General features: G+C 49.8%; 1 protein-coding gene across 1 annotated transcript; it reads left to right on the top strand.

Moving 5' to 3' along the window:
- Positions 1–37: 37 nt before the first annotated feature.
- Positions 38–10625, top strand: e4f1 (E4F transcription factor 1). Its single transcript, XM_084461068.1, has 14 exons — positions 38–140; positions 1334–1476; positions 1759–1840; positions 2036–2259; positions 2634–2754; positions 3355–3507; positions 3972–4135; positions 4347–4643; positions 6159–6285; positions 6680–6897; positions 7397–7595; positions 7930–8099; positions 8205–8267; positions 9236–10625. The coding sequence occupies exons 1-14, from the start codon at positions 44–46 to the stop codon at positions 9602–9604; spliced, it is 2427 nt and encodes an 808-aa protein (XP_084317194.1). The 5' UTR covers positions 38–43; the 3' UTR covers positions 9605–10625.
- Positions 10626–12137: the final 1512 nt, after the last annotated feature.

Raw genomic sequence — 12137 nt, 5'->3', positions numbered from 1 at the left:
TCCCTCCCTATCGTTGCGACAGAGACGGAGAAACTCGACCGACATGAATGTAGAGAATAATAATACGGCAGAAACCCAGAACTCACACACGGACCAGGGCAACAACATCATCACAATCCAGACCACCCTCGGAGACGAAGGTAAAAACAAACAGTGGGATCACAATCACAACAAAGCGGTTGATTAGGAGGCGAGTGTGTGGGCCTACTGCGAATTTGTGTGTTATTTAGCCAGCTAGCCTAGCATGCTCAGGTTTAGGTAGCATGCTAACATGCTAACCTGCTTTACATAGCATGCTAACATGCTAACCTGCTTGGCTGGGGAAGCTAATGCTAACGTTAGCCGATGCTAACTAGCCGATGCTAACTAGCCAGCCAGACAGCATTATTCGACTCTAAAGTGAACCAAACCGTGCAGGTCACTGTTAGTTATCCTTTCCCACACTAGAGAATATAGAAACCTAGATAACCCTCTTTTAAATCCGTTGACACTGAGACTCAAGAGTGTAGCTACCTAGCCGGTCCAACCATGCTAGCTCTAGCTAGCATGTCTCTAGACCTGGACCAGGTCTAGCATGTCCCTAGCTAGCATGTCTCTAGACCTGGACCAGGTCTAGCATGTCCCTAGCTAGCATGTCCCTAGCTAGCATGTCCCTATCTAGCATGTCCCTAGCTAGCATGTCTCTAGCTAGCATGTCTCTAGCTAGCATGTCCCTAGCTAGCATGTCCCTAGCTAGCATGTCCCCTGGGTCGCCATCATCTGACTGCACAACGTTATCCAGGTTTATTAAGTATAACATAACTAGTCGCTTCTACTTTGATTTGATTTTGATTTTATTTATTTATTTTTAAGACAGGGACAAGGTACAGTAGACATTAACCCTATAGAATAGGGAGAGATGCACTGTACAAGGTTATAGCTAAACAGCTAATCTCCACCCGCAGTCCCTGGGCAAATAAATATACAGTCTTAAAATAGTGGGGCAAATAGTACACAGTGGGAAAGTTACATACATGCTGTAGAAGGAAAACAAAAAAGTTATGTAGCAAAGATTTCACTCATTCCTATACCCTCATCCCTATACCCTCATCCCTATACCCTCATCCCTATACCCTCATTCCTATACCCTCATCCCAACCTCCCCAGACCCTTTCTCAAACCCTAGGTACAGCCCCCATACATGTGTGCCACACACACACACACACACACACACACACACTTGACTACAGGTGCGACTACTTTATTGAACCTTTTGCACTTATCCCGATGTATTTCATGTCCGTGGACGCTTGACGTGTCCCTCTTGACACCCCGTCGCTTTGCTTCATTGCAGATGAAGACGTACACAAGTGCGGACGTTGCAAGTCCGAGTTCTGCACGCTGGAGGCTTTCATCCAGCACAAGATGCACCAGACCTGCAAGCGAGCCCCAGACACGCCGGGTCGGAGCAAGAAACCCAGGGGTCATAAACAAGAGGTCAAATGCATACAGTGAAAGTGTTACTTAGGGTTGCTCCGATTCCACTAAGCCACGATCTGATTCCCATTCCTGGGGGTCGAGATCCGACTCCAGAATCGATTCTAGATTCCAACTATTCTCGATTCCAGAATATAGAATTGATTCTCAGTTCTCTGGATTTTCTACAAAGACAGATTTTAGGATCTACTCAACATTTCCCCCAGGGGATCAATAAAGTATCTATCTATTGGAGAGTAGGCTGCTAAGGTTACATCAGAGTCTGTTTGTTTTCCGTGTCAGGTCAGCGCTGGTGGAGCCATCACTGTTGAGGTGAGCATGGATGGACAGTCCTCCGATGAGCCTGACAAGTCCAACACCTACGGTAGGTCCTACCCCTACATATTCCAGAGGGAAGCAAACAACCAGTTCACACCTTCATATCAGGTCTAAACTCTCAAATCATCTTGGATCTTCTGCTGGAATGTATGCAGTCGGAGGACAGCGAGTTGCACCCCGCGACTGATTCTTTCCGTCTCTAAAGAGCCATGTAACCAAAATGTTCTGGTTGTTTCCCCAGCGTATGAGATGGAGGGCAGGTCGCCCCGGGGGCGCAGGAGGAGGAGCGCTACGGCGAAGGCCGCCGAGCAGGCGGACGCCACGGACGCCACGGACGCCTCCCACAGTCCTGACGGCGGCGACGACGCCAAGACGCTCCACATATCCGCCACCCGCAACACGGTCTACAAGGTCAACGGCGATGGGCGCTACGTTTGCGACCTGTGTGACAAGACTTTCAAAACGGTGAGTCACACCGAATGGGCTTTGGTTTGTTGTTGTTTGTTGTTTATTTGTGAAGGATACTAGCTCTAAACTGTAGGATGAGAGCGTATCACCACTTGTTTGGGAATTGTGATTGGCTTTGAAATCCTTCAACTGTTTTCTTGCCTTATACTAGACTATTTCAAATATGTCTATGTCCGAGACATACGACTTTCTAAACAGTTCACGAGGTATGGATAGAAATAGTAAGTAAGTAAGTGCCGACAGTATGCACTTAAACATCATATTATATAACTTCAAATAGTGGCGGAGCACAGAGCTAAAACAACAGCGTGTCACTTTCCCAAATACTTTTTGTCGATAACTCAACATCTCGCGCGTCTCTTCCTCACCAGACCAACATCCTGAGAACCCACATGATCACCCACAGTGGCATGAAGAACTTCCCCTGCGAGCTGTGTGGGAGTGCCTTCCGCACCAAGGGCTCCCTGATTCGCCACAACCGACGTCACACAGGTAGAGGAAGTGGGCGTGGCGTGTACAGGAAGTGGGCGTGGTGTGTACAGGAAATGGGCGTGGCGTGTACAGGAAGTGGGCGTGGGGTTACAGGAAGTGGGCGTGGAGTGTACAGGAAGTGGGCGTGGAGCGGAGGTAGTCTTGAGACCGTTCGCTTTGCATTCTGGATCCGGTCGAGGCGTCCCTGCACATTCACCTCTTTACAGCTCGATAGAGAAAAAGTGATCAAGATTAAAGGTACCCAATGTAGTTTTTGACCACTAGTATGCGCTCTAGAGCAAATTTGAGAAGGTGGTCCCCGAAAATCGCGTACTACGTCATTGCGTCAATACACGGAGCACATATTAGTGACGTTTCACACATCTTTGTTGTTTTCAAAACATTAGCTAAATATCATTTTGCGAAGAAATTACAAGGTAGGAACGACATTCAAGTGATTCAACATGTTTATTAGACTACAAGGAACCATATAATCGAGGAATTTCGAAAATAAACAAAGAACGGATTGTTTTGATTCACGTTTCGTTGGGTACCTTTAATATGAACACCCCCCCCCCCACCCCGAATTCCCATCCTCGATCCCCACTTCTCCTCCCACAGACGAGCGGCCCTACAGGTGCAGCCTGTGCGGCCTCTCGTTCCGCGAGTCCGGCGCCCTCACCAGGCACCTGAAGTCCATCACGCCGTGCACGGAGAAGATCCGCTTCACCCAGTACAAGGAGATCCTGGTCAGCATGGACGGCCTGCAGAAAGGTAGCTAGCTCTCCATGTCCAGGAACGTCATTGCGGTCAGCTGCGCAAATGTCCACAACGTACAGTAGACGTGTGTGTGTGTGTGTGTGTGTGTGTGTGTGTGTGTGTGTGTGTGTGTGTGTGATATTCCTTGACTTATCTACCTGTATACTTATATTTATGCTGACTTAATGTATGTAGGTACATATCATAATGTGATATATGTACCTACATAGAAAATATGTTTTTCTAAACAATTGTATTAGTATTGTAGATTGGGAATTACCTGCATTTTTGGAGCAAAAAATATACCTCAATACTTGTATATTTTATGTTATGCAGATTGTTTAGTTCAACCTCATCAAGGGAACGGATAAAAAATAACTGTTCATTCATTTTTGGACACCTTCGCTATGGAAAAAGACCTGAAGGAAAATCTGTTTTAACACATCTCAGTTCCAGCCAATGACAGTGCTGTGTTTCAGGAGTGGAGACGGCGTCCGCCCCATTGGCTGTCCAGCAGGAAGTGGATGAGCAGCAGCTGGAAGGGGAGGAGGCCCAGGCCGCTGTGGTCAGCGTGGTGGACGCCCAGCCGCTCATCCAGGAGGTCCACTTCATGGAGGTGGAGGCACCGGTACAGGAGCAGCAGGTGTGTGTGTGTGGACGTATGTCCTTATATGGGCAGGTTACCTTTTCTTTTGAACGCCAAGGGTCTGTGGGGGGCTCTTGATCATGGAGGGGAAACACGGCACATGTGACATCCGTTCCCCCCGCCGTCCCCTCCTCCTGTCCCCTCCATCACCTTCTGCCCCCCCTAACTCCCCCCGCGCCTCTGCCCCCCCCTCCTCCTCCGGGCTCAGGTGACGACGCAGCGGTCTCAGGCCACCGCCCTGGTCGAGGGAGACAACCTCATATGCCAGGCCATCATCAACTCCGGCATCGCCCTGGAGACGGAGGCGGAGGTGCGGCGGATGGAGGAGGAGGAGGAGGAGGAGGAGGGAGGAGGGGGGGAGGAGGTGGGTGTCCAGCAGGAGGCGGTGGAGGAGGAGGAGCTGGATAAAGATGTCCTGCAGGTGGCGGACACGGAGGGACGCATGACGGAGATCCAGGTGACGGAGGAGTGCGTGGAGATGGAGGCCGAGGCCGAGGTGACGCTGGTGAGTGACGGGGTTGAGAGAGAGAGGGTGAAAGGGTTGAGAGAGAGGGGGTGAAAGGGTTGAGAGAGGGTGGGTGAAAGGGTTAAGAGAGAGGGGGTGAAAGGGTTGAGAGAGAGGGGGTGAAAGGGTTGAGAGAGAGGGTGAAAGGGTTGAGAGAGAGAGGGTGAAAGGGTTGAGAGAGAGGGTGGGTGAAAGGGTTGAGAGAGGGAGGGTGAAAGGGTTGAGAGAGAGGGTGGGTGAAAGGGTTGAGAGAGGGTGGGTGAAAGGGTTGAGAGAGAGAGGGTGGGTGAAAGGGTTGAGAGAGGGGGTGAAAGGGTTGAGAGAGAGAGGGTGGGTGAAAGGGTTGAGAGAGAGAGAGGTGGGTGAAAGGGTGAGAGAGAGAGGGTGGGTGAAAGGGTTGAGAGAGAGAGAGGTGGGTGAAAGGGTGAGAGAGAGAGGTGGGTGAAAGGGTGAGAGAGAGAGGGTGGGTGAAAGGGTTGAGAGAGGGTGGGTGAAAGGGTTGAGAGAGGGTGGGTGAAAGGGTTGAGAGAGGGTGGGTGAAAGGGTTAAGAGAGAGGGGGTGAAAGGGTTGAGAGAGAGGGTGAAAGGGTTGAGAGAGAGAGGGTGAAAGGGTTGAGAGAGAGGGGGTGAAAGGGTTGAGAGAGAGGGTGAAAGGGTTGAGAGAGAGAGGGTGGGTGAAAGGGTTGAGAGAGAGGGTGAAAGGGTTGAGAGAGAGGGGGTGAAAGGGTTGAGAGAGAGGGTGAAAGGGTTGAGAGAGAGGGGGTGAAAGGGTTGAGAGAGGGTGGGTGAAAGGGTTGAGAGAGAGGGTGAAAGGGTTGAGAGAGAGGGGGTGAAAGGGTTGAGAGAGGGTGGGTGAAAGGGTTGAGAGTGAATGAGTGAAAGGGTTATGTGAAGGGTTGAGAGAGTGAATGGGTTATGTGAAGGGTCGAAAGTGAATGGGTGAAAGGGTTATGTGAAGGGGTGAAAGTGAATGGGTGAAAGGGTTAAGTGAAGAGTTGAGAGAGTGAATGGGTGAAAGGGTGAAAGGGTTATGTGAAGGGTCGAGAGTGAATGGGTTATGTGAAGGGTTGAGAGAGTGAATGGGTGAGAGGGTTATGTGAAGAGTTGAGAGTGATTGGGTGAAGGGTTGAGAGAGTGAATGGGTGAGAGGGTTATGTGAAGGGTCGAGAGTGAATGGGTTATGTGAAGTGTTGAGAGTGAATGGGTGAAAGGGTTATGTGAAGGGTTGAGAGAGTGAATGGGTGAAAGGGTTATGTGAAGGGTTGAGAGAGTGAATGGGTGAAAGGGTTATGTGAAGGGTTGAGAGAGTGAATGGGTGAAAGGGTTATGTGAAGGGTTGAGAGAGTGAATGGGTGAAAGGGTTATGTGAAGGGTCGAGAGTGAAAGGGTTATGTGAAGGGTTGAGAGAGTGAATGGGTTAAAGGATTATGTGAAGGGTTGAGAGAGTGAATGGGTGAAAGACAGCCATGTCCCAGAGATGCGTGTTCCGTCTCTTATGATGCACATTGTCCACAGCTCCTCCCACAGAACATGTCCGACAGGGAAGAGGACCAGCCGTCCGCTAGGATGCACAAGTGTCCCCATTGTAACCGCTCCTTCAAGGGGCTGAACTACCTACGCTTCCACGTCAAGGGACATCTAGGTAAGGCCACCGCTGTCACCGGCGTCTTTCTCACGTGTCTAGTGACATCTCGTCGGCTTCGCACCTCTGTCCAGCCTCAGACGGTCACTCGCTGTCGGCCGGGGGCGTCTGTAGCTCAGTTGGTAGAGCGGGTCGTTCAACGATCAAAGGGTCAGCGGTTCGAATCCCGGCTCCGACTGTCCACATGTTGAAGTGTCCTTGAGCAAGACACCTAACCCCAAATTGCTCCCGATGAGCAGGTTAGCACCTTGCATGGCAGCTACCGCCATTGGTGTGTGAATGTGTGTGTGAATGGGTGAATGAGAGGACGTTGTAAAGCGCTTTGAGTGCCGCTAAGGTGGAAAAGCGCTATATAAGTGCCGTCCGTTTACCATTTACCTGCATGTTTTGTCAGGCTACAAGCCCTTCAAGTGCGTCATGTGCCAGAAGGAGTTTGTGACGGGCTACCTGCTGAAGAAGCACATGGAGGTGCACCTCAGCGAGAGGCGCTACAAGTGCGGGGAGTGCGGCAAGCTGTACAAGACCATCGGGCACGTGCGCGAGCACATGAGGGCGCACTCGGACGAGCGGCCGTACCACTGCAACAAGTGTGACAAGGGCTACAAGACCAAGGTTCGTAAACGAGCCGTTTCACCTGAGCTAAGGACGTGTTCGATTCATCGATTCTGAATCAAAATGATTCAGAATCGATTCATGAATCCCAAAATCGATCTTTTATTTAATGAATGAATGAATAAATGAAGGTATGAATCATTCATTCATTCAATGATTCATTCAATGATTCATTCATTCATTCATTCATTCATTTTTGGAAATCAGTATCGATACCCAGCCCTAGTATTGATGTGTTGTCATGTAATTAAGGTTACAGCTAAAAAAAACAAACAGGTTTTAGTAACACTAACCGAATCGATATTGAATCGAATCGAATCGAACCTTCTGAATCGGAATCGAATTGATTCTTGAAATTCGACTCGGTACCCAGCCCTAGTTCACAGACGAGCGTAATTGAATCTCCGAAAAATGTAGACGTTGCCATTTTGGATTTAGACTAGATCATGACCGTTTGGTAATTCTCACCCCCCTGACCCCCTCACCCCTCTTTCCCCAGAATGCCTTGCAGGTGCACCAGCGCACCCACGCCCAGGAGAAGCCGTACGTGTGCCAGTTCTGCTTGCGGGGTTTCCGGGAGAAGGGCTCGCTCGTGCGCCACATCCGCCATCACACGGGAGAGAAGCCCTACAAGTGCCACAAGTGTGGGCGGGGCTTCGCCGAGCACGGGACGCTCAACCGCCACATGCGTGCCAAAGGTCAGCGCGATTGACGGGGGGCCGAAAACGAGACGCTCGGAACTCTGGGTAGAACCGACGGTAGATCTAAAATGTCTGCGAATGGATATGGCGACAGACATGGGATCCTTTGGGATCAATATGACTATCGCCATTTTTCTTTAGTTGAGAAAAGTGCGTGTGCGTGTGCGTGTGCGTGTGTGTGCGTGTGCGTGTGTGTGCGTGTGCGTGTGCGTGTGCGTGTGCGTGTGCGCGTGTGCATGTGCGTGCGTGTGCGTGTGCGTGTGTGTGTGTGTGTGTGTGTGTGCGCGCGTGTGCTTGTGTGTGTGTGTGTGTGTGTGTGTGTGTGGCTCAGGAGGGTGTTTTGCGGGTCAGAAGGACGGTTCCGGCGAGCAGGCGGCGTCGGAGGAGGACCAGGCGTCGGCGGACAGCCTGGCCGCGGCGGCCATCATCTCGGAGGACCCCCACGCCGTCCTGGTGGAGTTCTCGTCCGTGGTGGCCGACACCCAGGAGTACATCATAGGGGTGAGGGAGGGGTCACGTGCACAGACGCGCACGGGGAGCGTGAGTAGGACACACACACACACACACACGGACCACCTGTCCTCATTCTCCTCTCCTCTCCTCCAGACGGCAGCCGGGGAGGCGGAGCCTGTTGAGGAGGTAACCGTCATCCAAGACGGCCAGAATCAGGTCAGCGCTCTGCTCTCCTTTTCACGGTCTCTCCTCACTGTCTCACCAGAGCTGAGCCGCCACACTCTGTCATATCTAGGGCTGGGTATCGAGTCGAATTTCAAGAATCAATTCGATTCCGATTCACAAGGTTCAGAATCGATTATCTCGATTCGATTCAATATCGATTCGGTTAGTGTTACTAAAACCTGTTTTTTTTTTAGCTGTAACCTTAATTACATGACTGCAAAGTTATGCAACACATCAATACTAGGGCTGGGTATCGATACTGATTTCCAAATAATGAATGAATCATTGAATGAATTAATGAACTATTCATTCCTTCATTTATTCATTCATTCATTAAATAAAAGATCGATTTTGGGATTCATGAATCGATTCTGAATCATTTGATTCAGAATCGATTCAGAATCGATGAATCGATTTTTAAAACCCAGCCCTAGTCATATTCCCTCTGTTGGTGAATGCTGTTATTGGAAGGGTAGTCGCAGACAGAATTGTACGATAATCTTGCTATTGGCGGTCTATTGAGACGCCCTTTCATATGCAACAGGTGATTGGTTATTGTAGGGCTGCACAATTAATCGTGAATGAATCGAAATCACGATTATGACCTCCGCGATTAACTAATCGCAAAAGGCCGCAATTAATGTGATTCATAATTTTGCTTTGAATTGAGTGTGCTAGGACTACACGGACGAATCACAGGCGCTTATGCTGTCTGACCAATCACATGCGTTCCCGCTGAGTGGTTACGAAAAAGATGTCGCTCAAGCCCAGCAGGTCGTATGCAAACTGTGCAGAGCTAAAGCTATTAATAGCAATTATTAATCGCAATTACCATTTTGAAGCTAATAATCGCAATTATTATCTTTTGTCATAATCGTGCAGCCCTAGGTTATTGTTGTGTGAATGTTCAGCCAATAAGACACTTGTACCTTCTCACCGGTCTCATCCTCCACCCACAGATGGGCAGCCACATCATAAAGGTGGTCCAGCAGCTCGTCAACCAATCGCGCGGCGGCGTTGGCGGCCACCAGATCATCCTGCGCAACGTGGTGATGGACGAGGACCCGTCCATCTCGGACACCGGCGACACCATCACCATAGCCACGCCCGAAAGCCTGACGGAGCAGGTCGCCATGACGCTGGCCTCGGCCATCAGCGACGGCACGCTGGTGGCGGCGGACGGCGTGCTGGAGACGCCCGCCGGCACCATCACCGTGGTGACGGCGGAGGCGGGGCAGGAGCTGGCGGTGCTGGGGGAGCAGGAGGCGGAGGAGGAGTTTGTCATCACGTCGCCCGAGGAGGTGGAGATCCAGACGGTCATCGTATGAAGACGTTGGACTGGAGGACATTGGGAGGACATTGTACATAAAGACTTAGGACACAGAATGAGGACTTTGCACCTAGAACGAATAAAGACTTTGCTCACAAGGGTTTCAGTGTGAGGAGTTACACTGTGTGTTCTAGTTCTACTAGCTCTATAGGAGGAGTATGACCTAGTGAGTTATGATGAGAAGCTAAAATCACTTGAGTGTGTGACCAACTCACCAAGGGGATATTTTGAATTGTGACTGGACTTGAAGTACAGTGTATTCTGTGTTCCGTGGACTTCATCATCAACTCTTCTCTTCCAATGAATTCCAATCTCTGGGTTGAACGTTTAGGATCGATAGTCTAATTCGCTTGCGGGTTGTCATTAGGTCTAGGCGAACTTCTATTGACATTTTATTGACCCGTAGAAGCGGATTTCCGTTTTGTGAATGAGAACGGCCAATGCTTTTTCACTAGTACATATTCTTCACTTTTAACCTGCCTACTTACATGATACTCTCTAGATGACCACACCCACAATGGCGGTACATCAATAGCCCTTTTTCATTACAGGTGTGGGTAGACAATTAAGAAAATACAAGAGATCAATGTATTAGACTTAAACCCAAGAGCGAGATGAGAGGAAATTCCCGACATCACCCCAACCCTACTGCCTTATCTGTTTCTGTCCAAAACAGTCCAATGCCTAGATCATACCCATAATGCAACACAGAATGAACCCCTGCCCCAAAACAACCATACTACCTATAGACATGGCGTTGCATTAGAGTTTTGTTGTACCGTTTCTCGTCTAACCCCCGAGGAACTCCGTTGAGCGCTTCCGTGTTTGTCTTATAAAGTCAGGTATCTCTGAGTCCTCACTGGGCTGTTACTGCTGTGTTTGTGTGTTTATGGGCTCAGTGTATTCCCTGAATAACCATGAGCTATTCTGAGCTGGTCAATCATATGCTGCTCACAGCATGACAACTAGGCCAGGAAGTATACAGCCACCCCACAGCAAGCACTAACTGTTGTGGTCTATTTACTGCGATGGAGTTTGAATAAATAAATGCTATTTTCCAGTACGCTTCTCTCCCCGGCGGTCTTTGAGTGTCACAGAAAGATCTGGAACATGCGTGGGCGGTTGTGTGAGAGGGAGTGCATGATTAAATATGAATTGGTATAATATGAATTGGTATAATATAAAAGGCTGTGTGGAGAAAGTGGATGAAATGATTGAGATTGATTGATTGGGTCTGGCGATCACTGTTGCCGGAGGCCTCTCGGCGGGGCGTGCGAGGGGCACAGATGGAGCGGGGATTGATTCATCAGCCTGGCAGAACTGGGCCACGACGGCCCTGCTGCTCACCTTGCCCGTGGTCGTTGTCTCTCGCTCTCTCTCTCTTTTTCTCTCTCTCCGCCTCTTCTCTGTCCTCTTTCTCGCCCTGGTTCCCTCCGTCGCTCGGCTCTCTGAGTCCAGGTGGCTCTGTCACCTCCAGGGTCCTGGATTGGGATGAAGACATCATCTGACCCCCCCAGGCCTGCCCCGTTCCCTAGGGAACCGAACTCTTAAGAGATGTTCTTCAACTCACCTTCATGTTCCTTTAGATCGTTTTTTACTCTATTTTTGCAATATGGAAACGCTTGGCTACAAACACAAAACCAGTCCATTCTGTGTAAAGTGCAAACAGACTTCCTTCATCTAAGCGGCCATTACTAAGTGTTTATCTGTGGAATATGCATGTGTGTGAGAGATTAGGAGTAATTGTCTGCGTCCCACTGGGGGAGTATAGCTGTATTGTGTTCTAGAGAGTCCCTCTCTCTCTACTTGAACAAAGCCCTGCTTCTGGCGAGCTGTAGTGTCTGATCACTTCTGGCCTAAATGGTAAATGGACTGCACTTATATAGCGCTTTTCCACCTAAGCGGCACTCAAAGCGCTTTACAATGACCTCTCATTCACCCATTCACACACACACTCACACACCAATGGCGGTAGATGCCATGCAAGGTGCTAACCTGCTCATTGGGAGCAATTTGGGGTTAGGTGTCTTGCCCAAGGACACTTCAATATGTGGACAGTCGGAGCTGGGATTCAAACCACTGACCCTTCGATCACTGAACGACCCGCTCTACCAACTGAGCTACAGCCGCCCCTCAGCCTAGCCATGCATCTCCTCTGTAGGGCGGCCTTGTTTCAATACTGCGCAAAATGCATCCTTCCTTCCTCCCTACCTTGCAGCAAAACCCAGATCAAACATTATCCCCTACATTCAGCATCTGTTAACAATCGGTATAATTACAGCAGTTCTTTATTTTACTGAAAATCAAATTTCCGGTGTAAGAAAAGTCTCTCATAGACTGGACTGTATACCCCCCCCCTTAAGGTAAGATACCGCTGTGTTCTCCATCCATCTACCCCTGAGCACAATTCCATGCCAACTGAGTCGCGCCCCGAGGGGTAAACAGTGCCGCGAGCCAAGAATACTTTCCTCTGGGGCTCAAAGAGAAAGGAAAACCTAGTTCGAACCCAAAACCCAGCCCCTACACTCATC

The sequence above is a fragment of the Borostomias antarcticus genome (assembly GCF_949987555.1).
Source record: "Borostomias antarcticus genome assembly, chromosome: 35".
Taxonomy (NCBI): Eukaryota; Metazoa; Chordata; class Actinopteri; order Stomiiformes; family Stomiidae; genus Borostomias; species Borostomias antarcticus.
This window is presented reverse-complemented; position numbering and strand designations above follow the sequence as displayed.

Excerpts from the sequence above, each read along its gene's own strand:
- e4f1 (XM_084461068.1), top strand. The coding sequence starts at position 44 with ATGAATGTAGAGAATAATAATACGGCAGAAACCCAGAACTCACACACG. Across the intron at positions 4,136-4,346 it reads CACCGGTACAGGAGCAGCAG|GTGACGACGCAGCGGTCTCA; the intron begins GTGTGTGTGTGT and ends CTCCGGGCTCAG. Across the intron at positions 8,268-9,235 it reads TCCAAGACGGCCAGAATCAG|ATGGGCAGCCACATCATAAA; the intron begins GTCAGCGCTCTG and ends CTCCACCCACAG.